Source organism: Maniola jurtina, chromosome 4, assembly GCF_905333055.1.
Source record: "Maniola jurtina chromosome 4, ilManJurt1.1, whole genome shotgun sequence".
Classification (NCBI taxonomy): domain Eukaryota; kingdom Metazoa; phylum Arthropoda; class Insecta; order Lepidoptera; family Nymphalidae; genus Maniola; species Maniola jurtina.
Genome location: NC_060032.1, coordinates 2713343 through 2739491, shown reverse-complemented (window position 1 = coordinate 2739491; position 26149 = coordinate 2713343). Strand labels below are relative to the sequence as shown.

Below are 26149 nucleotides of genomic sequence, written 5' to 3'. Positions count from 1 at the left end.
GCTGCGAAAAATATCGATTTTTATTTACATGAATTTACAAAGCAGCGCTGCAGCCGCGCTGCGTCCGCGCGGCACTTTGCGGTAGATTTGATGGCACCCTTATTGTCTTGACAAATCAAAAAGTCTTATTCAATTCGCTACAAGTCAACATTACTAATAACAATCACCGTCATATTATTATGTAAGTTATCAACAGTTTATATTACACAAATGATACATGATACACCTGTGATACGTGATGCACGTATGATACATGATACACGTGTTATACATGATACACGTATGATACATGATACACCTGTGATACATGATGCACGTATTATACATGATACACGTGTTAATATGATTCACGTATGATACATGATACACCTGTGATAGATGCACGTATGATACAGGATTCACGTATGATAGTATGATACACATGTCAAGCGCAGGCCACATTGGAAGCGAAACGAAACTAAGTTCGTTTCGCTCGCTTACTAGGGTACGAATCGCTGGCTTAGTTTAGCACTGTAGTGAGCGAAGTGAGCCGAACTTAATTTCGTTGCGCATAGCTCCCAATATGTCCTGCGCTTTATACATGATACACGTATTATACATGATACACGTATTATACATGATACACGTGTTATACATGATGCACGTGTTATACATGATACACGTGTTATACATGATACACCTGTTATACATGATTCACGTGTGATACATGATGCACGTGCTCACGCGAACGCGTTTCGAGGCCCCGTGTTCGTCGGGACTGGAAGCGCAGCCACACCTGTAAAAAAAGGTGAAAAGAATTATATCGTACTTGACAGTCCAGTGTGGAATTATAGTTTTTCATTAAAGTTTTATCAATTTTGTTAATATTTTGGTTCTAAAGATACTTTTTTAGGCGCGACTTGAGGGTAGGTTTAATATGAGATGTTACATCTCACCAACATTCATAGAATTATTCTGATTGAATACAATGATGTCAGAATAAAATGGACCCAAAAATCTTTGAATTTAAGTCGAAAATTCAGTGCCACAGATTTTAATTTCTCAACGTTTTCGCTTGGAGCGCTGGCTGCAGACATATAGTCAAACTTGAGCTTTCAAACAACGCAGGTCCAACTTTTTTTAACTGATTTTACGGCTCTGGTTCTAGCCCTTTTGAGCCTACGAAGGTCCAAGTGTATTAAATCTCGAATTCTATCGTCGGTAAGATGTTAAAAGGTCACAATGATCTTTTTTTCAGACAGAATATGTAACCTTTAAACGTCACTTCCGCCAAATATGGCCGCCAAACCAAGAGAGAGAAAGAGTGTGAGAGAAGAAAGAGGGGGAGAGAGGAGAAGGCAGGGAGAGAGAGAGATGTGTTACAATAGAAAGAAAATATACGTACCGATCTCGCCTTCCGTGTGCGTGGGAGTAGCGTTGATGGAGTGTTCGGAGCGCGCGCGCGGCGCCGAGCGGGCGCGGCGCGAGCGGCGGCCTCGGCGGCGGCGCTCCGGCTCCGCGGGCTGGATCAGAGGCTGCGTGTCTTGCGATTCAACACTGTCAATATACAACTAATGTAAAACACTGGAATTTCACGAAGTATAATTTTATAGGAGCAGCAAAGAAACTCAATGGAAGCTGAAACTTTACAGTAATTGTATCATATTGATCGAAATCACGTAGTTTGCACTCAATTTTAGCACAGTTTTAGGTCGTTTTGCCTGGAAATGAGTCTCGTTCAAGTTCCTATTCAGTATTCGAAATCATGAACTTTGCTGAAATTCAGCACAAATTCAACAGCAAACAGGACAGTATATTCCTTTAATGACATAAACCAAGAAAGAATTTGTGGAAAAGGGTTAAATAGGGGATGAAAGTTTCAAGTTACATCCATGACAAGTGTAAATTAAAAATTTGTAACACCCCCGACAAGTGACGGTTATTAACTAGAAAAGAGATGATAACTTTCAAACGGCTGAACCGATTTTCTTGGATTATAGCTAAGAACACTCTCGATCAAGCCACCTTTCAAACAAAAAACAAAAAACTAAATTAAAATCGGTTCGTTAGTTTAGGAGCTACGATGCCACAGACAGATACACACGTCAAACTTAGAACACCTCGCTTTTTGGGTCGGGGGTTAAAAATAGGTCTTTGATCTTTCGGTTAAAAATGAATAAGGTAAAATATTTACACACATTGCAAACGCGGGAAAAGTGGCCCTTCGTCGATTCTTTAAAAGAATCACTCTGGGGCAAGTCAGTGTAAGTTATATAAAAAGAATGTGATTTTTGAATAACTTTGAAACACTCACTTATTTTCAGTTTCGTCAGCTGCTTCCGAGGGCTGAGCTACCTGAAATAGTGAGTTACAAAAATAGTAAGTATGAGCAATAAGCGATCGTAAAATGTTAATTTTAGTTTAAAGATTTCACTTTTTTATCTGTTCCGCAAATTTTCGAAACGCACGAAACTGTAGCTGCCATGATGAATTCGGACTGTGACATGACAGCGATTGTATGTGTAATGTATATCATTAAGAAAATACCGTTGCCTACAATTCGTGTGACGTAGTGACAGCTCATGAACCTAAACAAAATGGCGGCTAGCGTTATCGCGGGGAAATTTGAAATACAAAATTTAAATGCATTTTTAATGCACTTATCTTTCGAACAAAATTTTTGTGAATTGTCATCTCAGGATCAAATTTAGTCACTTTTCAAAGGGCAAAAATACTCTATTCGGTATTATAATATTATTATCCCGCAAAGGGATCATACCTCTGCGTCAGGTTCGGTGTTGTCGCGTCGCCCGCGCAGCCTAGATATGTACCGCGCGGCCCTCACGAAAGGGTTCTCCCGCTGCTCGTCGAAAGTGCCCCCCTGAAAGGAAGAATTATATTATTACAACGAGATGATATCCGCGTGGATTGAGGTCCGTTCGGAACTCTTTGATTTTTCGGGATGAAAAGTATATTAGTCGGGACAAAAAGTGGTACTAGTACGGGTCAGTACCTGCGTGGAAGGCGGCGGGTCTGCCACTAGGGGCTCCGTGTCATCGGAGTCAGTGTCGGAGCGCGGCGCTCGACGCTCGCCCGCGGCTCGGACGCGTCTCTTGCATACGGGACACACGCGTCTGTTCTGCGTCAGCCACGGATCAATGCACTTCGAGTGGTACGCTGGCGACAAGATGAAAACAGTAGTAGGGGTCATTGAATTATTGTGTCAACGGTCACAAAAACTAAGAATCTTTTTTTTAAGATTTATTTTATTGTTTTCAGGCGCGACAATAGCGCGGTCAGTGGTCAGCAGGGGTTAGGGGTCGGTAGGAGTTAGGGGTCGATAGGAGTTAAGGGTTTAACGTACCATGAGGCAGTACGCCTAGTTTCTTGCCCTGCTGAGACATTACGTTTCATATTTCCTTCATTGATGTCAAACAATATAGTCGCTTTTACACAGCATTAGTGGTCGGGGGTCAACATGGCTTGGGGATCGGTAGGGGTTAGAGATTTTACGCATCATGAGCGCAGGGCAGCAGTCAGCACGCACAGTCTCTCGCCCTCCTGGTAGTCATAGAGGCATATGGCGCAATCATAGGGATCCCCCTTACTGAACTTGCTTGTGGGAACTTACTTCATTAATATCAAATGATGTACGATGATTAATATCAAATGAATACGGGAAGACTTAACGGTCAACAGGGGTTAGGGGTTGATAGGGGTTAGGGGTTCTACGTACCATGAGCGCAGGGCAGCACGCGCAGTCTCTCGCCCTCCTGGTAGTCGTCGAGGCATATGGCGCAAGTCTCGTAGGGGTCCCCCTTACTGAACTTGCAGGTAGGGATTTTCTTTAGCGACCGGTTGGGCAGGCGATGCCGTCGCGCCCTTCTCCGGTCATTGAAACATTTTACTATCTGCAATTGATACAATAATATTATAACATGCTTTAGGACATTGAACTTGGGGTTGCTATAAAATATTACTGGGTTAGTAGTTTAGCACATTGGATTAAGCAATGGTTGTAGAAAGGTGTTTTATTCAAATAAAATTTAAGTGTTTTTGATTCGTCAAGTGAATTTAATATTGGTTTGGAATGCCTTTTTTAAAAAGAAGAACCAGCAAGTGACTCGGTGGTTGCTCTTTTCAAATATTCAATTTACAATAATATGTCGTGTACATACATATAATACAGAGTGTAACCAGAACGCTAGCAAAAACTTAGCGTTGTTATTATACTACCTTAACTGGGGTCAATGCCCGCTTACGACGCGGCTTTGACTTCGGGTGACCTATTTACGTAACGTTCGATGACCTCTAGCGTCATTCAGATGTTTTATTTGCAATATATTGTTAACTTTTAATAAATACAGGATTCGACCACATAGAAAAACTTCATTCGTGCAGGGAGGCTTTAGAGCGGACTTACCAGGAATATGAGTATGACGACCAGGCACAGCGCCACCACGATGGCGAACGGCAGCAACAGGTGCGTGTTGATGTTGAAGGGCACGTCGTCGTTCACCATTATGTAGTAACTGTAATATAGACATTATCCATACTAATATTATAAATGCGAAAGTGTGTCTGTCTGTCTGCTACGTTTTCATGGCCCAACCGCTGAACCGATTTTAATGGGTACAGACTTGGGATACATCCCGGGGAAGGAAATAGGCTATTTTTTATCCCGGAAAATCAAAGAGTTTCTACGGGTTCAAAAAAAATCTAAATCCACGTGGGCGAAGCCGCGGGCGGGATCCGCGCGGCTTCGCCCGCGTGGATTTAGATTATTTTTTTTTGGGTAAAGTGATGATGTAGTCTAAGATGGAAGCGGGCTAACCTGGAAGGGGTATGGCAGTTTTCATTACATACTCCTTTGGTTTCCACACGGCATGGTTAGGTAAGGTCTGTTTTAAGCAGTGGACCTTCGCAGGCTGATGATGATGTGAAAGTGCTCACCGGTTAGGGTACGCGTACTCCTCAGCGAGCATGAGACCAGCCAGTTCACTGACGAACACCGAGGGGATCACTATCCCGGAGCCATTCTTCGCTGACATCGTCTCTGCAACAATCACACTAATATTATAAAGGCGAAAGTTTTTGTGTATGTATGTGTGTATGTTTGTTACTCTTTCACGCAGAAACTACTGGACGGATTTGCTGAAATTTAGAATGGAGTACATAGGCTACTTGTTATCTCGGAATTATCTCGGAGTTCCCACGGGATTTTTAAAAACATATATCCACGCGAACGAAGTCGCGGGCACCCATACCCCTGATCGGTTTCTACACCGCATCACACCGGAACAACTAGGCTTGGCCGAAGCCAATTTAGAAAATGTAAATTCCCAAATTTTAAATGCCGAGAATCAACCCGGAGTCTCTATAAGAGCACAGCGCTCTGCCAAGGAGGTCGTCAAAAACTATATCCTGACAGACTGCATAATTTGTTTTGCACTTTAGCACTTTACACTATTCAAATTTTCGTTCAAACACTTACTGATAGTACTTCATGAATAATCCTATTTCCAGCCATTTCTCAATCAATATGAAGTCACTTTTCACGTACTCCATTATTAGAGGCTTATTCATATGATAATAAGTTCAAAAACTTATAATCTGTGTTCGAGTTGTGAAAAACAAAATGATTCCGGGAAGTTCGCGTTAAGCTGTCAATTTCACATCAAAAATTTGTTAAAATCGTTTTTCTTTTGTCACTTTTCGAGGCAAAATTAACATTTTTTTACGAATTTTGCGTAGTTTATACTAAAAGACACACTCGCGGTTTTGATCTAATTATCACAATACTAAATGCGTTTATGCTCCTATACTGTACAAGGTTGGGTTCAAAAAGCAACGATCCCCTATTCAATGGGGAGGAGTTATATGCGCGTGACGTCAGGAGTTATGGGTCCAATAGGTCCAAGGGGTCAACGAAATAATATACTATCAAAAACATTAAACTACACCGTCAAAAGATGTGAGATCCTATGTAGAGCCAAATCTATAATTTTTTTTGTTTTTAATCTTTAATTTAAGGAGTTTTACCTTTCGGAACCTGTCACTCTGTAAGGCATCTTTTTTTTATTCACTATAAGCGCTTGACCACAATCACACCTGATGGACAGTGATGATGTTGTCTAAGATGGGACGCGTTTACCTAGAAGGTAAACGCGTCTATTCACTCTTGTTTTAAAGATACCCGGATTGTAATTCTACATTTATTAAATTACCAACTTTCATTAGGATTTCTTGTACAACTGTAACAGAGGACTAGCCTCATCCAATTCAATGCAACAGAGAGACATTTTTTCGTATTAATTATATTAGAAAGGATTTGTAGCGATGGAGTAATATAGATATAATCTAGGAAAGTTGAAGAGTTATAATATCACGATCGATAAAAATTTCCATAGAAGATTTTTGCTGACGAATAGTTTTTTACGTCTGTTGCGATGACATTAGTTTCTTAGGCTGATGTTTATAGAAACACTGCATGTGTCCAGCCTAAGTTATCTAATCTTGTAATTTTAATGTGCTGGACAACTTTTGGCTCATTGAAGATGTTATAGGGCTCAAAGTCGTATTTAATGCCCCATTAACCTGTATTGCACCGTAGATTGATCTGTGCAACTTGAACCTTCCTTCAAGTTGCAATATATCTCCCCGCAATCAGCATTAATTGTTACTTTTATATAGAACGATTCACATACTGTGTCAACTCTTAAACGTATTACTCATTGGGATGGTTAGATAGTGTAGTAATTATACACTCAATTTATCTCTGCACTTCTGAACGCACTTTAATTCAATAACTATTTTGTTATTACACAAATTAAGTCGTAAGTTCTAAGCAGGAAGGTTTAAAATGCAACGATAAATATTCCGAATTTTTATATTAGAATCTTAAATAGATATGCCAACATAGTGTTTAATTTCAAAGCAATAGAGTTTAAAATGTAAGATGAATCTGTATTCTTCTATTGGTACTAATCTTAACTAAAAGTAAAGATGTAGTTTTTATCTGTTTATATTTCCGTTTATACTAGCCGAATTATAGTGTAAGTAAATGATTTGCAAGCATTAGTTTTGTAGATGAATATTAATTAGGTTTTAGTTTGAGGATTCATATCTTTTTATGTTCGTTCATCTGTTCTCTCATAATTACCCAACGTTTCAATATATTCATATTTGATATTAGATGAAGCCCGCATCTATGTACACCTGCGTGGATTTAGGTTTTTAAAAACCCGTGGGACCTCTAGTTTTCGGGGGCAAAAGGTAGCCTAAGACTGTCCAGGTGTTTAACCATATCCATGCAAAAATCAAGTCAAGCTGTTGCTCCGTTGCGTCATGATGATTGAAGGTCAAAGTAGTGATGGTATTGATGCATTTCACTCACGATAGTTTGTTTTTTCGAAATCATGTGTGTTTTAAGTAATTGAATATCATTTGCTTTAACGATGAAGGAAAACAACGTGGGAAACCTCCATGCCTGAGAGTTTTCCATAATTTTTAGGGTTCCGTACCTCAAAAGAAAAAACGGAACCCTTATTGGATCACTTTGTTGTCTGTCTGTCTGTCTGTCCGTCGTGTCTGTCAAGAAACCTATAGGATACTTCCCGTTGACCTAGAATCATGAAATTTGGTAGGTAGGTAGGTCTTATAGCACAAGTACAGGAATAAGTCTGAAAATCGCGAATTTGTGGTTACATCACAGAAAAAAAAGTGTTTCAATTTTCAAAGTAAGATAACTATACCAAGTGGGGTATCATGTGAAAGGGCTTTACTTGTACATTCTAAAACAGATTTTTATTAATTTTTAAGCATAATACAGTTGGCGAGTCTGACTCGCACTTGGCCGGTTTTTTTCCAAGGTGTGTGAAGTTTGGCATGCTGGGCCAGCGTGGCAAACTATGGCCTAAACTCTTCTCATTCTGAGACGTAACCCGTCCTCAGTAGTGGGCGCGCAATGGATCTATCGTGATGATGATGATGAATATCTTACCAAGTTCGCTCGAGTTGACATTGTGTACGATAGCGCAGTCGTATCCAGCCGCCTGCGCGTTGCGGACCTTCACCTCGAAGCTGCAGTTGAACCTGCCGAGAAAACGTACCACAATGTGGTTAAACAGCCTTCTAAAAATGGCCATAACTCAATGAATAAATAAAATATATTTTATTCAATTTAAAAGTACCTACTTTTGACTCTTACTTAGCACCGGAAAGCTTAACATCTTGGCAACGGAGGTCACCAGATGTGGCCTGAACATTTGTGGACTTAGTGAAACCCACTGGAAAGGTAATGGATACTTCCTCACTGACTCCTATGCCGTATACTTTTCTGGCAATGACAGCAGTAGCCAGAACGGAGTTGCTCTCTTAATACCCGCACACCAGAGGAACTGTGTGATAGGTTTTGAAGCAGTCAATGACCGGATTATCAGTGTCAAACTAAAAGCATCACCAGTGAATCTTACTATAGTGCAAATATATGCCCCCACCAGCACTGCCAGTGATGACATTATAGAGAAGTTCTATTCTGAACTGGAGACCACCATCGCTAAAGTCCCCAATAGAGAAGCTCTGGTAATACTGGGTGACTTTAATGCTAAAATTGGAGTAAACTCTAATCAGCTTGGACAATGTGTGGGCAGATTTGGTCTTGGAGCACGCAACGAAAGAGGTGAACGTCTCATACAGTTTGCAACTGAAAATGACCTGGTGATAGTAAATAGCCTATTTCAGCACCATCCACGTAGGTTGTATACTTGGACATCGCCAGACGGTAAATATCGCAATCAGATAGACTATATCTTGATAAGATCGCGATGGAGAACGTCTATCAGAAATGCTCATACTCTTCCTGGTGCAGACTGTGGATCAGATCACCAACTACTGATCTCGAAGTTCAAACTGAAACTAAGAGCAGCTCGAAGTCTCATTAAACAGCGGAGAATCGAAGTAAAGGATAGCTCAAAGTTTTACGCTACTGCAAAACAGCACTGGGCAGAATGGAGCGATGCAAACTCTGCCGAAGAGACGCCAGACGTGTTGTGGGAACGAACCAAAAAGCTAATTACAGAGTCTGTTGCAGCTTCTGGATTACCCAACATAGCACTCAAACGACAACACTGGATGTCGGATGGCACACTGGAACTAGTTCAACAGAGGCGCGCATTGAAGGCAACAGGGGCAGCGGTTGGTGACTTGAACAAACTGTCAGCGCAAATTCAAGCGGGATGCAGGCGGGATCATAATGCCTATCTTCGTAAAATATGCAACGAAATCGATGCTCACGCTAACAGACATGAGTCCAGAGATCTTTATCATAAAATCAGGTCCATCACAAAATCACTCACCTCCAAGACCTGGGCTATTGAAGATAGTGATGGTATAATAGTTACTGAGCTAGATCGTATAACTGAGGTTTGGAAGAGTTATTGCCAGTCCCTGTTCCAGGACAATCAGTCGGAAAACTTTCCCAATACAGAGCCCGGATATGAGGACCTGGAGCCAGACATACTTAAATCTGAAATCAGAGCCGCCATTATGCATCTCAAAAATGGGAAAGCTACCGGAAGAGATGCAATCCCGATTGAAACAATAAGGGCTTTAGGCGATGTAGGTGTCAATAGCTTCTACACCATCTGCAACAAGATATGGAGTTCGGGATCATGGCCAACAGAATGGACTCACACGGTTTTCATTCCTTTACATAAGAAGGGTTCGACCAAGAAGTGTAGCAATTACCGACTTATAGCACTTATATCTCATGCTAGCAAAATCTTGTTACACATTCTAAATGAACGACTGAAAACTTTTTTGTCTAAGGAGATAGCACCAGAACAAGCCGGTTTTGTTAAGGGAAAGGGTACGCGTGAGCAGATCCTTATTGTTCGCCAGATCATAGAAAAGGCACGAGAGTTCAATAAACCAACTTACATATGCTTTGTTGACTTCTCGAAGGCGTTTGACTCTGTGAAATGGCCTAAACTGTGGAATGTTTTGCTAGACATGGGTACACCGCAACACTTAGTTCATCTTCTCAGACGCCTTTACGAAGATGGAACGGCATCGGTGCGGACGGATGACGTTTTATCACAAAATTTTCATCCCAGCGCAGGCGTTCGCCAAGGATGCATAATATCGCCGCTATTGTTCAATGCTTACACTGAACTTATAATGCGCATTACTCTTGAAGACTGGACCGACGGTGTTGCTATTGGAGGCTACAAGATATCAAATCTGCGCTACGCCGATGATACTACCTTGTTTGCGACCAGTGCTCGTCATATGGAAGAGCTACTTCTCAAAATGGAGCGCGTCAGTCTAGAGTTCGGATTAAAAATCAACCGCAGTAAAACTAAGATGATGGTTGTAGACCGTGCCAATAATAATTCGCCCGAAGTCACTCGAATTGCGAACTGCGAGGTCGTCCAATCCTACATATATCTTGGTGCTTTAATCTCGAACAATGGGGGCTGCGTAGAAGAAGTAAAGCGGCGTATGGCGATAGCGAGAACTGCAATGGACAAGCTAAAGAAAATATGGAAAAACAAAAACATCACAAAAGCTACGAAGATCAGGCTCGTTCGGACACTTGTTTTTCCCATTTTTCTATACGCTGCGGAGACGTGGACTTTGCGAACAGTCGAGAAGAAGAAGATTGATGCTCTGGAGATGTGGTGCTGGAGGCGAATGCTAGGAGTCTCATGGACTGAATTTCGCACCAACGTCTCTATACTCCAAGAACTCGGCATTAAACAACGTCTTTCGGCGTTAGTACAGGGTCGCATACTAAAGTTCTTCGGACATGTCTCCCGGCGTGAGAGTGACTCCATTGAGCGTCTTGTGGTGCAGGGCAAGGTGGAGGGTACCAGAGGGCGAGGAAGGTCGCCTACGCGATGGACCGACCAAATTAAGTCCGCTGTGGGCGGTGCCGTGCACGAGTGTACCAGAATGTCGACCAGCAGGGAGAAGTGGCGAATGCTCGTGAGGCGTGTAACATCTGCCCCCCAAAACGTCACTTCATGATGACCACGACCGCTCTGCCAAGAGTGTAACGACAAAGAAGAAGACTTTTGACTCGTCAAAAAGGCATACCATTGGTATGTCTTTTAATTTTCTGTGAGACAGACAGACTGACAACAAAGTGATCCTATAAGGGTTCCGTTTTTCCTTTTGAGGTACAGAACCCTAAAAACCACTAAGGAAACACTTCGTTGTCTGTCGTGTCTGTCAATTTTTTTTAGCAATATTAAAAAGAAAAAGATGCAGATACTCTAATATTTAGTTCAGAAAAAACATCAAAATCATTGCCATTAACTACGTTATTTCAAAGCTCAAGTTCGTTCATACATCTACTCCAGTAAACTGTAAAGTCAGTGCTCCAAACGAAAACTACGCAAAATGAAATTCGGTGGCACTCGAATGTATGACGTTAATCATCATCAATCAAGGCTGTTAAGGTCCATTTTACCCTGCCGTTACGACATTCGAATTCTACCAACGCAGTCGAGAAGTAAAATCTCATACTAAACAGAGGTTGTCGTGTCTCACCTGGCGACTAGCACGAGCCACTTCCCGGTGAAGTTGTCGGTGGCTGGCGGTGGCTTGTTCAGAGGTCCGCAGCCGTCGGGCGGCTCCCCCGGTACCAGAAAGCCACGGAGCCCGTCCGCGGGCAACTCCGCCCCGAAGCTTGCCGGCATGTCGAGGAACTCTTCCGCTATCTGACGACAATACATTTTTTTCATTTTTAGGGTTCCGCACCTCAAAAGGAAAAACGGAACTCTTATAGGATCACTTTGTTGTCTGTCTGTCTGTCAAGAAACCTATAGGGTACTTCCCGTTGCCCTAGAATCATGGAAAAAATACCCGAGTGCGGAACCCTCAGTGCGCGAGTCTGACTCGTACTTGGCCAGTTTTTTTTATCCTCTGTTCTTCGGCCGAAATAAAGGAAGAATTGAGCGTTTGATTTGACAGGGCCAGATAGAAGTAAGACCCAGAAACTTACTTTTCTTCTGCTTATAACTTAGGTTGGTTACTACGGTGCTTCCTCCATTTGAGAATACACATAAATTTTTTTTAAACATGTTTCAATTTTCAAAGTAAGATAATTATACCAAGTGGGGTATCATATGAAAGGGATTTACCTGTACATTCTAAAACAGATTTTTATGCATGATAGTTTTTGATTTATCGTGCAAAATGTCGGAAAATTATCCGAATACGGAACCCTCGGTGCGCGAGTCTGACTCGCACCTGGCCGGTTTTTCAAGAGTACCATTGAGAAGACTACATAGCGCCCCTCATAGTTCGATGACGTAGGGAAATTGGGGGCACTGGAATGGTAATTTCACATTGGAAGACGCAGCATCATACCAAGATGTTGAATTATTTACTTATACTTAATTTACCCAAATTATAATTAGTGTGTAGGTACGCGGCTTTATGTACATGCCTTAGTGAAGGAAATAATAATAATAAACAGTTGTGAAACATTGATTAATTTAACTAATCTATTGGTTGTCGTAACTCTGTCGTGGATATACTAATGTCAGGTACTAAATGATGCCTGCGACTTCGTTCGTGTTGTTTTAGGTTTTTTTTTTAAATTCCGTGAAATCTTCGTGATTTTTCTGACATAAAAGTAGCCTATATCACTTTCCACGCCTTTACCTGTATAAGGAATATCTAGTCAGAATACTTTTACAGAAACACTTTAGCATTAGTCATATTATTATCTAGTATTGATATCATATTACAATAAGATTAATTAACATACCCAATACATAATACTCACAAAATGCTGCATGCCGACAATATGCATAACAATCACGCTGTTCACAACTGGGTTTACAACCACCATTTCGACCGAAAAACCGACCAAACACAAAAGTCACTTATCACCCAATATTTATTAGTAAATGATTGTATAATATAATTTATTCAGCCTATACCACATTTACCGCGGCCAGGTACTCTTGCGGTGCACATGTATAGTGGCAATGGACACTTGTGTTTCATACAGCTTGTCCTTGCACGGCCACTAGGAAGTGAAGACTATTAAGTAACACTTATTAGATGAATTCAGATGGTATTTAACCTTTGACGGGTGACGTTATGTAATTTGCGGGAATTGCCTAAATTTCTATATTGTGTTCTATTTTATTAACCCCCGACCCAAAATGAGGGGTGTTATAAGTTTGATGTGTGTATCTGTCAGTGGCATCGTAGCTCCTAAACTAATGAACCGATTTTAATTTAGTTTTTTGTTTGAAAGGTGGCTTGATCGAGTGTTCTTAGCTATAATTCAAGAAAATCGGTTCAGCCGTTTGAAAGTTATCAGCTCTTTTCTAGTTACTGTATATGTAACCTTTATTTGTCGGGGGTGTTATAAATTTTTAATTTACACCTGTTTGTATGTTATATTCAAAAGCCGAGAATCGAGAATCTATACTGGTATAGAACATGATATGAAAATCAAATTGATTACTTCTAGTTTAGCCTGATTTTTAACTTGACTCTCAACAAATCAGAGTTCGTCGCTAAGTTGTAACACCGCACGTAAGTCATTTTTGGCGGTTTTAACATATTGAAGCCATTTGCTAGAAAATCGAGAGAGGCGTTGTTTCGACCCATCGATCAATCAGAAACAGTAAAACGTGCAAAATCCAAATTCTTGTCCTGTTAAGTTATAGCGGTTACATACCGGTCCGAATCCGTGAAAATACGGATATTAAAAACTCAGACCTAATTCGGATATTGCTTACGCACTAATCCGATCTGAATCCAAGCAAAGTCAAAGTCAAAGCCAAAATTATTGATGGTCGAAATGGTTAAATTTGTAGGATATAGTGGTGATAATAATTAATTGCGTGGCTACTAAGCTATTCAATGGACATCTTTGACATATCCACGTCATATGTCCGATTTGAATCCGAGGCATATCCGAGATATTCTCACGGATGACGGAGAGATATCGGATGACGGAAATCGGATCTAGTGCGTAAGCTAAGAACCTAAGTTCTGTGACTACTTCGGAACGTATTTTCACGAACTTGGATCGGATAAGTGCGCAACCACCCTTACTAATTTTGACTTAGGTACTTGTTGTTAGAACTCAAACGAATTGGAAAATCTGATTTCAAAAATAAAAACTTTCCGCGATTGATGTTTGTTATTATCACGATTATTTTTAATGACTCCAATTAACACCACTTAGTTATTCGTATTATTTTGAACACAGCACAGCTCCACAGTACAGTCTGTAAGTCCACATGTTTCACTAACGAAATATCAAACACAAGTGAGGGTTGTTACAGTGTAAGTCAGCTTAGACGTGCTAATGAGCAAGCGTGTACCGATCAACTAGTGGTTATCTCAATCAGTAATATTCCCTTGTTAATACGAGATAAGGTATCGGATGGTTGCACATAGTTTCCAATTTTTATAAACATTTTCTAGTAAATAATATTTATTTCCATTCTGCATTCCATGGGAACCCTTATAGGATCACTTCGTTGTCTGTCTGCTTATCCGTCGTCGTGTCTCTTAAGAAAACCTATAGGGTACTTCCCGTTGACCTAGAATCATGAAATTTGGCAGGCAGGTCTTATAGCACAAGTAAAGGAAAAAAATCCGAAAACCGTGAATTCTAATTATTTTTATTCAATTAAATTTTTACAAGTGCTTTTGAATCATCAAAATAATCTACCACTGGTTTGGAATGCCGTTCCTACCGAGAAGAACAAGCAAGAAACTCGGCGGTTGCTCGTCTCAATTTGTGGTTACATCATTAGAAAAACCGGCCAAGTGCGAGTCAGACTCGCGCACTGAGGGTTCCGTACTCGGGTATTTTTTCAAACAACGGGAAGTACCCTATAGGTTTCTTGATAGACAGACAGACAGACAACAAAGTGATCCTATAAGGGTTCCGTTTTTCCTTTTGAGGTACAAAACCCTAATTTTTTTTTTTGCTGGCCTAATAAAATGTATACTGTGGTGAACGTACAGTTTGCAACATAGTCTCTTCAGGTTAAGCTTATCGTATATTTACTTTAACTAGCTAATTAAGTTATTCCTGTTAACATTGTAAATGTCTAGCGCATGATCAGCAGGAAACTGTAATTATTAGAAGATCCATAATTATTATTATCATGTTCTTTGTGAATGAGGGTAAAATGTATGGACTAGGGCGGGGGGAGGGGGGTCGCATATATTTGAATTTCGGAGTTATGTGCGTTTTAAGTTATATTAATAAGTAAAAAAAATAGATTGACATACTAGCTATAGACTGTTTGCATCATTCATGAGATGATTCATGGTATAGCAAATCATAGGTCGTGAACGCCAGTGTATCATAATACCATAGATAAAGAAAAAAATGTTTGTAGAGTACTCAATGAATCGCACGTATAACGTACTAGCTGATGCCCGCGACTTCGTTTGCGTGCTAATAAATAAACAAACCAATCGACTGTTTCTGCACCCCTGAACTGTTAGTATGAGTTTGCAAGTTTGCGCATGTCGACAAACATTGAGGTTTTTCGTAACATTTTGTACAACTGATTTTTATATGGTACTAGCTGATGCCCGCGACTTCGTTCGCGTGGATGTAGTTTTTTAAAAATCCCGTGGGAACTCTTTGATTTTTCGGGATAAAAAGTAGCCTATGTGCTAATCCAGAGTATAATCTATCTCCATTCTAAATTTCAGCCCAATCCGTCCAGTAGTTTTAGCGTGAAGGAGTAACAAACATACACACACACACACACACACACACACACACACACACACACACACATACAAACTTTCGCCTTTATAATATTAGTGTGATAACTATTAAAACTTGTACTAGAGCTACCCTGCTATAAAGAATGAAAAGTCCTCTAGCGCGACTGAACTGCGTGCAGCGACATCTAGTTACTAATAGAGAAGCTCACCATAGAAGAAGTAAATCATGACATTGCCTCGGACGTTCACCAGCAGGCCGAGCAAGTCCAGAACGCACTATAGGGCGCGCGGAGCATCACTCTGTATTGTAGTTTTAGTGGATAAAGAGTAAAAATGCTTCTAACGCGACTCAACTGCATACAGCGACATCTAGTTAGTAATGGAGAAGCTCACCGAATGCGGCAGGTCCTCCGTGTAAACCATGACATTGCATCGGACGGTCGCCAGCAGGCCGAGCAAGCCCAGAAGGCACGAGTGGGGCGCGCGACACATCGTCAGCGCATTCCAAGCGCTTCCTTCTAGAATTTACTTCACATAGCAGAATGTCACATCCTCTAGAAGTAGAACTTGCACATCTGATTCTGAAAATAAGTTTCTTTTAAATGGCAAGATTTGGGCAATAATATTCGCTGTGTTCTATTATTTTTCATCTAAGTATTAATTAGTATTAGGTATTTATGTCTCCACCATATAGCTTTTGGCATTGCAACAAGTAGCACGACTTGTTGTCGTACGTAATGACTTGCCTACGTTTCTATTTCTTTATTTTGGTGGATTATAGCAAATTAAGCTTGTTGTTTTTTGTGTATTGTCTCCTACAATAAGTAAAAACGTTGCAGTGATTCTATGCTACAGATTGATTCTAGAACCCCTGCATAAATCATTATTGCAATTTCAATTGTTGTGATTGGCTGAGTTTATGGTAATCTTATTGCAACAGTGCAATAGCCAAAACTGAATTTAAGTGCGGAAACCAGCCCAGAGAGAAGAAGAAGAAGAAAGCCAATACTGAATGAGCATCAACCAATCAGGATTGTAACATTATAGCTGTCAGTTTACCGTAATTGAGCCACTGATGATAGAAGGTAGCTTGATATATATAAGAGAGGAGAGACTGACTGCCATATTATCAACTAGATGACGCCCGCGACTTCGTCCGCGTGGATTTAGGTTTTTTGAAATCCCGTGGGAACTCTTTGGTTTTCCGGGATAAAAAGTAGCCTATGTGCTAATCCAGGATATTATCTATCTTTATTCCGAATTTCAGCCTAATCCGTCCAGTAGTTTTTGCGTGAAGGAGTAACAAACATACACACACACACACACGTGTGACTTACAGATCAAATTGCTGTTAGTGTACCAAAAAAAATGTAGTAAATAAATAGTATTTAAATAAGAGAGAAATATAGGTTTTTGATAATAGTTAAGGCATAAAGAAGTAACAAATTAACAAACAAACAGAGATACTAATGATTTATAATATTAAAGGAAAAGTATGGACGATGTTAAAGTCAAAACATTTATATCTAAATTAAATTCATTGTACACTTTTTTGATTGTCAATCCTTGAATTTGTAAGATAATGATGTAATGATGATAATCTATACTAATAAATAAAATTGGAGTGTCTGTCTGTAATTTCGAAATAACTACCGCATATTAACGATACTATAACTGAATCATACGTTTTTAAAATTTTTGTTTGTCTGTCTGTCTGTTAGAAAAGGCTAATCTTGGGAACGGCTGAACCAATTTTGACGGGATTTTCACAGACAAGTAGAGAATTGACCGGGGAGTAACATAGGCTACTTTTTTAACCGACTTTCAAAAAGGGAGTTATGTTTTTCTACCTATGTACACCGAAATCTCCGAGATTTCTGAACCAATTTGCGTCATTTCTTTTTTAATTGATAGAGGAACTTTGCGACATTGTTTCAAAAAAATTTGGAGTCCAACTCCTCAATCCTGATGCTGCAGGGGATCTGACCAATCCACGCGGGCGAAGCTGCGGGCATCAGCTAGTTAATTACTAAACTTAAAACTAAAGCACGAGTTAATTCAACAATTTTACTAAAACGTATTAACAAATTCAGGGCAATTAACTGTCACATGCTTGTACAGGATGTTAGTCAATGTAACAAGTCATTTCTGGGACAATGAACTAATCAGGAGGCCTACTGCCATAGAGTGAGATATGATATACATGTACAGATTTGACAAAGTGATCTAGATAGATAAGTTGTGCGGTAGGTGAAGAAGTGATGAAGAAGCCATCCAAATTGGCCTTAGAGTTATCATAGTTAGGGCCTAAGTTGAAGGATTGTTGTGCTTGTCATTTAGCACAAAATCAAAGGCTCATTGTCCTGTGCTACTGCCAATAACAGCTAGTGTGATCACATCACTAATTTGGTGCTGTTCCTAGCACAATGGAGAGGGCTGTCTGTGGTTTTATAAGTGGGAGGATCCAGGTTTGATTCCAGCAGGGGCAATTATAGCAAATTACACCATTTCAACTGCCTCTAACTATAATTGGTGTCTATAAGTTAACAAGATAAAGTTGAAAACTAAAACCTGACTGTGATCGTCTTAATAAACACTGAAATATTAGAGTAAAATTGTTTTTCTGTAGCTTGGAATATTTAAATGTTGTTGTACATTTATATTCATGAGCTCAGAATTTCCTCCTCTTTCATTTGACTTCCCACTCGATACAATAGCAAAAAAAAAAAATTTAGGAGACCTCCACTTTTTTTGATGTAACATCCATGAGGTGAAATTTTTTGTATAAAATATAGCCTATGTTAGCCGGACCTTTACAACAAATCAATTGACACCTCATTCATCAAAATTAGCCCGGGAGTTTAGGTACTATTCTGGAACACACAGAATTTAGATACAAACATATGTAGACTGATAAAATCATAACCCTTCCTTTTGCCTGTGCCGCAGTTGGGTAAAAAGAATTAAAAACCAATTAAGTGTGTAAGTAATTAATTCTAAACATATATTCAATACAAAATTTTAGTAGGTTAGATAAATGTGAATGAGGCTGAGGTCTACATACCTACAGAGCATACTTTGATGTTACTTTGAAGTTAAAAAGAGACAGAGTTATCAGTCGAGAGTCTGAGCAAAATATATACCTATTCTTATATCTTGGCCTGTGTAAGAGATATGCAGGTGAGGCTGAAGATAAGTGCTCCTAAAATCGTTCAAGACATATTATCATCCAAAACTGCTTACTATAAAGGAAAGAGATACTGATATGTTGGTTATGTATCTCTAATTAATCGCAAGAAACAATCTATTATGCGATTGATAACGTCATAATAATATAGTTTAGGTAATCATGCAACCAAAACAAATCGTTGACATAGACAAGCATTCATTGTTCAATGTTTGCGAAAAACTATGGAAATAACATGCTCTGCTAATTTAATCCAATTTAATGTTGAGACATTTTGTCGGCCTTGGATCATGTGTAAACAATGTTAATAAATTAATTTCAATCGAGCTAAAGTCGCAAAACCAAACAAAAGTGTAGGTACTTACTGATTTTACTTAATAATAATATATGTTCAACCAATAACTTTGTAAACACATATGCACTAAATACAAGAGATTAGCTGTGTGGCATGCAACACAAAAGATTTTGCTAATGCCTCGTTTATTACATACAAATACGATACAAAAATTATTTAATAAAAACTACGTCTGAATCACTCTGCGAAAAATTAAGTGGTACGGCGCTGGCGTCAGCTGTCAATGTGACAATGTCATTGTCAAATGATCAAATCAAATTATTGTCAGTTGTCAATAAGGCCGGCTGCATATTAGCCTGAGCCTGAGAAATAAAAATTCTCAAATGATGCGCAGTGCATTTCGTAAAGGTACATACTTTGCTCATACATTAATTTTATTGTACTAAGTTCCAGAGACTCAGAATTTTGCGCACTCAGAAAATATATTAACTATATTACCTACATAGTTATCCGTCGTTGCATTTTTGATAATTTACAGCCGCCTTAAAAAAAGGGTCCCAAGTTGAAATTTTGCATAGTTGGCACAATTGAAAACCATAAACAAACAAACGAATAGAGTAGCTATCAGAAAGTCAGAAAGTTTTGCACCGTTCAAGAGCACGAGTTCGCACGAATCGAGTCTGAATCGAAACAATCGAGTTATAAGTAAAATTTTATTGAAATGAATGGAATGAAATCATAGAAAACAATGAAATCGTTCGGGACTATGATCCACAGTAGTGATCAGACGCAAAGTGTCAATTTTATTCCCCGCCTCCCGGTACGCTCTCTTGGTGAGGTTTTACAGTGACGCTTTCGCCAGCGCGGTTGGTAAGCGTCGCGGGCCACGAGCTTTGAATTTCTTGAATCGTTACATAGTCGCGCGGATGGTCCGCGCTGACGGCAATTCTTACCACCCGCGCGGACGGTAAGCGTCACTGTAAAACCAGCCTTGGCGCTTCGAATTGGCCCCTAGCGGTTGGCACAAAATAGGGAAACGTACAATATGACACCATTAGCACACGTTTTCCAGCGTACAATGTACTTGAATAATATGTCAATTTCAGTGCAACATGCTTCATTATGGTACTACTTACTTGAATAAGTTCATTAATTAATTAATGTTAGGTACCTAGGTTACATTTATGTTTATTAACTACTTTCGTAAAATGATACCTAGGTACATTAAACAAAACCTTGCTAAAAGCAGAATGTACCTATAGTTCAATGGCTGAAAGTACCTACCTATTAAGATTATGATAGCGAAATAATTAATCAAAATCGGTTCATACATACGGGTCAAATACCTACATAACTCCTATTTTGAAGTCCGTTAAAAATGCAATTTATGTTCTCTATTATAGCAGATTATAATCGGTTGTCGGAGTGATGTACCTAACTGGAACTATTAATAGTCAGCATTCAGAGGCCATTCACCCTTCAGTAGGACCCATTGTTGTAAATATGAAAATTAGGGGTCAATTTATAAATGACTTGGCAACCCTGATTTTCATCTAAGACCACAGACAACCAATAGTGTTTGCTGTTTGACAGCCAACCTTTACTTGTCTCTTCTCTTGGGCAACCATGGCGGCATCGACATGTATTAATTAGCTCTCTGAATTAATTTGTTATACCTAATAAAAGTGATCCAGTTCATCCACTGCTAATCTGCGTTATTATTTCCCCATAACTCACAAGAGGTTATGGGCTGGAGCGACGCTGGAATTGGAAAGGTATTTTACGGTAACTGCGTCACGACCACACCATGAGGTGAGCGGTGCGGCGTTTCTCGCAAAGCTTGTTTGCGTCAGCGATCTGCCACTTGTAAGTACGTCGTGAAAATATTGGACAATGGCTTCTGGAGCGTTAATTAACCATCTGCATCATCACAACTTACCGTTCGAAAAATTGGAAGGTATTAGTAACTACAACATATGGAAATTCAACATGCGCCACACCTTGATCATAGATGACTTATGGTCATGTATTGAAGGTACTGAGCCTGTCGACCCATCTAGAGATTTACGTGCTCTTGCCCGTATTAGTTTAGCTGTGAAGCCCACATGTGTGCAATATATTAGAAATGCAAACACAGCTAAGCAAGCCTGGGACAAATTAAGCGCAGTGTTCGAAGATAAAGGATTTGGCAGACGTGTAGCTTTATTAAGACAGCTGCACCGTGCTAGCTATGCAGATTTTAATAGTATGAATGCATACTTTGAATATATAACGACTCTTGTCCAGCAGTTGACTGATATTGGAAGAGCTATAGAAGATGCTGAGGTTGCAGAGATTATCTTGAGCGGCCTTCCACAAGAATATGATATAATTGTGTCTAGTCTCGAAGCTGTTGCCTGCACAGGTACAATTTCAAGTGATCTAGTCCGTACTCGGTTGTTGCAAGAAGAGCAACGCAGAGGCCGTACTGAGAGCAAAGACGACATGGCCCTGCTATCTAAGCAAAGGACTAAGAAGGTACCTGTTTGTCATTTTTGTCTCCGTCCTGGTCACAAAAAGTTTCAATGTTACAAATTTAAGATGGAACAGAAAAGTAATCCAGGAACAGCACTAGCAGCTCAAAGTAATGGAGTATTCGAGAGCAAGGACTGGATTGTGGACTCAGGTGCATCAAGACATATGTGTAAGGACTTACAGTGGTTTATTAAGTTATCAAAGTGTGATAAGACTGTGCAAGTTGCTAACGGTAGTACCCTAAGATGTCTAGGTTATGGTGATGTTGTAATTCCAATGAAAAATAACAAATCACAGCTGGTAACAGATGTTCTGTATATACCTGACCTCTCAACTAATTTAATTAGTGTTTGTAAATTATGTGAGAAGGCTTTATCTGTGAAGTTTAGTAAAACTAGATGTTATGTTTTCGATGGGGAATTTCTTGTTGTTTCTGCCACTAGACAGGGGGGAATTTATATTTTGGACAATGTTTTATATGATTCACAGGAGCATTCTTTTGCTGCAAATAATGTGAATGCTGTGCCAACGCCACAAAGTTCGCTTGACACAGAGGGAGCCAAGGATACACCGGACTTATGCTTGTGGCATAAGCGGCTTGGACATTTGAGTCTCCGAGGGGTAAGTGTTCTCCGTAAACTTGCTGTTGGTATTAATGCTAACTCGACTCAGCACGGTACAGTCACTAACCAGTGTGTGTCGTGCGTTGAGGGGAAGCAAGCAGTGCAAAAGTTTCCTAGGGGTGAAGCTAAACGTTCCAAGCAGTTGTTGGAGCTTTTACACTCAGATGTGTGTGGTCCAATGCCGGTAAGGAGTCTGGGTGGGTCTAGATATCTGGTAACGTTTACCGATGATTTTTCTAGAAAGTCATATGGCTATTTAATGAGATATAAATCTGAAGTTTTGTCCAAATTTAAGATTTTTAAAGCAACTGTTGAGAAACAAACTGGTTATTTTATTAAATGTCTGCGTACTGATAGAGGTGGGGAATATTGCAGTGCTGAGTTCTCCAAGTTTTTAAAAAGTGAGGGTATAGTCCATCAAACTACTGCTCCATATAGTCCATCTCAAAATGGTGTCTCTGAGAGGCTTAACCGAACACTTTTTGAGAAAGCTCGTTGTATGCTTCTTGAAGCAAATCTTCCTAAAGAATATTGGGGAGAAGCTATTTCTACAGCTATATATCTTAAAAATAGAAGCCCTACTGCAGCTGTTCCCAATAAAACTCCTGAGGAGGTATGGACAGGTCACAAAGTCAACCTGAGCCATCTACGTGTTTTTGGTTGCCGTGCTATGACACTCATTCCACAGGTGAAGAGAGATAAGCTTGATTCAAAATCTAGAAGTTGTATCTTTGTTGGCTATTGTGAGCATACTAAAGGCTATAGATTGATTGATCCCTTGAATCCTAAGCAGATTATTGTTTCTCGGAATGTAATATTTTTTGAAAACCAGTTTATAAACCACTGTGACAGTCATTCTAATTTAGATAGTAATATTCTTATTCATAGTGATGTAGGTATGCAAAGCAACCGAATAAGTAATAATAATATTAATATGGACATGCAAAGCAATGATCCTATTGAAAATAATAGCTGTGATAATAATAATATTAATATGGATATGCAAAGCAATAATCCAAATGAGAATAATATTGATATTTCTTGTGATGACAGTAATGGCAGCAATGATACTGGCCTTACTAGTAAGAATGATTATTCTAGCCAAAATCTTGATGATGAGGTGTTTTCTTCTCCAATTTCAGGTGAGTCTTCCTTCCAAAGTGCAGAGGGGACTGCAACTAGTGCAACTAGTGATGGAGAGAGTAACGAGTCAGACATCACTGTAAGTAACGAAACAGTCGTTCGAGGGGAAGATACAGTACTAGAGGTTCCTAGTTCTAGCTGCGAGCGACCTGTTCGTTCTACTCGTAATAGAAAACCGGTAAGATTCCAAGATTATGATTTATCTGATTCATCAGACTTATCTTTTTTGGTAAATGGTTTTATTTATGACGAACCTCAATCTTTTGATGAGGCAATGGCAAGTCCTAATAAAGATTGTTGGCTCACCGCTATGAGTGAAGAGTACAATTCTCTGATTAAGAACAATGTTTGGGAATTAGTGGATAGACCAAAGGACTGCAATATAGTTAGTTGTAAATGGGTTTTTAAACTGAAATCTGATGAGTCTGGTAACTGTACAAAGTATAAAGCTCGTCTTGTGGCAAGAGGGTTTAGTCAAAAGTCTGGTGTCGATTATACAGATACTTTCTCACCAGTTGTAAGACATACTACACTTCGAATTTTATTTTGTATTGCTAATGAATTAAATATGGACATAGAACATTTGGACATAAATACAGCCTTTTTACATAGTAAGCTTGATGAAAGTATATATATGGAACAGCCTGTAGGTTTTTCTAGTGATAAGACCAAAGTTTGTTTCTTAAAGAAAAGTTTGTATGGTCTTAAACAGGCAAGTAGGCTGTGGAATAATAGTGTTAATGTTTTATTGACTAACAATGGCTATGTACAAAATAATTGTGAACCATGTGTTTATATGAAAAGAAATGACAAGCAACTAACGATTCTAGCATTATATGTTGATGATTTTTATATCTTTACTAATAGCTCTAAGGAAAAGGACAAATTGTATAATTTACTAGAATCAGAATTTAGTTGTAAACGCTTAGGTAGTATAAAGAACTGTTTAGGCATAAAAATACATAGAGATAGAACTAGTGGAACTATTGTATTTGACCAATCAGACTATATTGTGAAGCTGTTAGAACGTTTTGGTATGACAAATTGTAAAAGTGTCTCTACACCGATGGTTGTTAATAAACTGGAGAAAGGCTCTGGTGATAATATTTTAGATGACACTGTTTATCCATATAGAGAGTTGATTGGATGCCTAATGTATTTGTCAGTATGCTCTAGGCCTGATATCACTTATGCTTTAAGTTATTTAAGCCAATTTAATACAGCATTCACACGAGATCATTGGTTGGCTGCAAAAAGGATATTAAGATATTTGCATGGTACCATAAATAAAAAATTAGTTTTTGTTAAAACTGGTACTTTTGATATGTCAGTGTTTGCAGATGCTGACTGGGCCAATGATGTCGTGGACAGGCGGTCTTATAGTGGTTTTGTTGTAAAGATTGGCGACTCCACTGTATGTTGGGAGTCGCGCAAGCAGCGATGCGTTGCGCTTTCAAGTACTGAAGCTGAGTACTTAGCCCTAAGTGATTCGTGCAAAGAAGTATGTTTTATTAGAAATTTTTTGTTTGAAATTTTTGATAAACATTATTGTTGTAGAATCTTTAGTGATAATCAAAGTGCACTAAAATTGCTTGAGACTAGAGAATACTGCCACAAAAAGACTAAGCATATTGACCTTCGCTATCATTTTGTAAAAGATTTTGTAAGGAATAAGGATGTTAGTGTTAACTATTTGCGGTCTGATAATATGTTGGCTGACTTGTTTACAAAGCCCTTGTCTAGCTTTAAATATTTGGGTTTTGTTAATGACTTGGGTATGAAAAGTACAGAGTCATAGGGATTTTTAAGTTTGATCTTTTTATTAGTCAGTCATTTGGAATATAAAGGTTTTGAGATGATTGGTTTATACACAGTCATGCTAGACATGAGATAGACAATGTGGAGATTGTTGTATTTAATTAATCTGAGTTATTAATGTTTAATGTTGTTCTACATTGTAATGTTTTTCTCATGTTACGCATGAGGGGAAGTGTTGTAAATATGAAAATTAGGGGTCAATTTATAAATGACTTGGCAACCCTGATTTTCATCTAAGACCACAGACAACCAATAGTGTTTGCTGTTTGACAGCCAACCTTTACTTGTCTCTTCTCTTGGGCAACCATGGCGGCATCGACATGTATTAATTAGCTCTCTGAATTTATTTGTTATACCTAATAAAAGTGATCCAGTTCATCCACTGCTAATCTGCGTTATTATTTCCCCATAACTCACAAGACCCATCCATACCTACCTGACACACAACAGTGTTTACAATTCAAATCATAAGTATGCAAAAATAATTGTTTCCTACTTTTTTAAAACAACTACATGCCTACCTATTTATAGGTAAGTAGGTAGGTAATTCTAATACTTATCAGAGAATTACCTACTTATAAATAGGCATGTAGTTGTTTTAAAGAAGTAGGAAAGTAATAGGTACAGAGTTGAAATTTTCACTGAATGTGTATTTCTACCTAGATTTACGATATACTACGTAAAACCGATTTCTACTGCCGCTATAACAATAATATATACCTTACCTAATAAAAATTTCAAATGACAGCCATGTAATTAAAAAAAAATTAAAACGTACATATAATTTTGTGCGATGGTACGGAACCCTTCGTGGGCGAATCCGACTCGCACACCAAAAACAAAATGCTTCAATATGTT

General features: G+C 39.1%; 1 protein-coding gene and 1 long non-coding RNA gene across 5 annotated transcripts; one reads left to right on the top strand and one right to left on the bottom strand.

The window, feature by feature from the left end:
• Window positions 1–157: 157 nt before the first annotated feature.
• LOC123864384 (E3 ubiquitin-protein ligase RNF13) lies at window positions 158–19465 on the bottom strand. Of its 4 annotated transcripts, none has more exons than XM_045904777.1 (13): window positions 19264–19465; window positions 16105–16292; window positions 11536–11705; window positions 7982–8073; window positions 4933–5035; window positions 4403–4511; window positions 3716–3890; window positions 2993–3156; window positions 2759–2860; window positions 2294–2334; window positions 1385–1536; window positions 698–775; window positions 158–298 (listed from the first exon to the last, which is right to left on the bottom strand). In XM_045904777.1, the coding sequence occupies exons 2-12, from the start codon at window positions 16201–16203 to the stop codon at window positions 720–722; spliced, it is 1263 nt and encodes a 420-aa protein (XP_045760733.1). In that variant the 5' UTR covers window positions 16204–16292; window positions 19264–19465; the 3' UTR covers window positions 158–298; window positions 698–719. The 4 variants fall into 4 exon arrangements, with proteins under 4 accessions (XP_045760733.1, XP_045760732.1, XP_045760731.1 ...); XM_045904776.1 differs by lacking the exon at window positions 158–298 and adding an exon at window positions 345–410 and having other exon boundaries at window positions 713–775; XM_045904775.1 differs by lacking the exon at window positions 158–298 and adding an exon at window positions 532–580 and having other exon boundaries at window positions 689–775.
• On the top strand, window positions 1097–10752 carry LOC123864406. Its single transcript, XR_006795765.1, has 3 exons — window positions 1097–1107; window positions 1685–1690; window positions 10493–10752. It is a non-coding gene; the product is annotated as an uncharacterized LOC123864406 (long non-coding RNA).
• Window positions 19466–26149: the final 6684 nt, after the last annotated feature.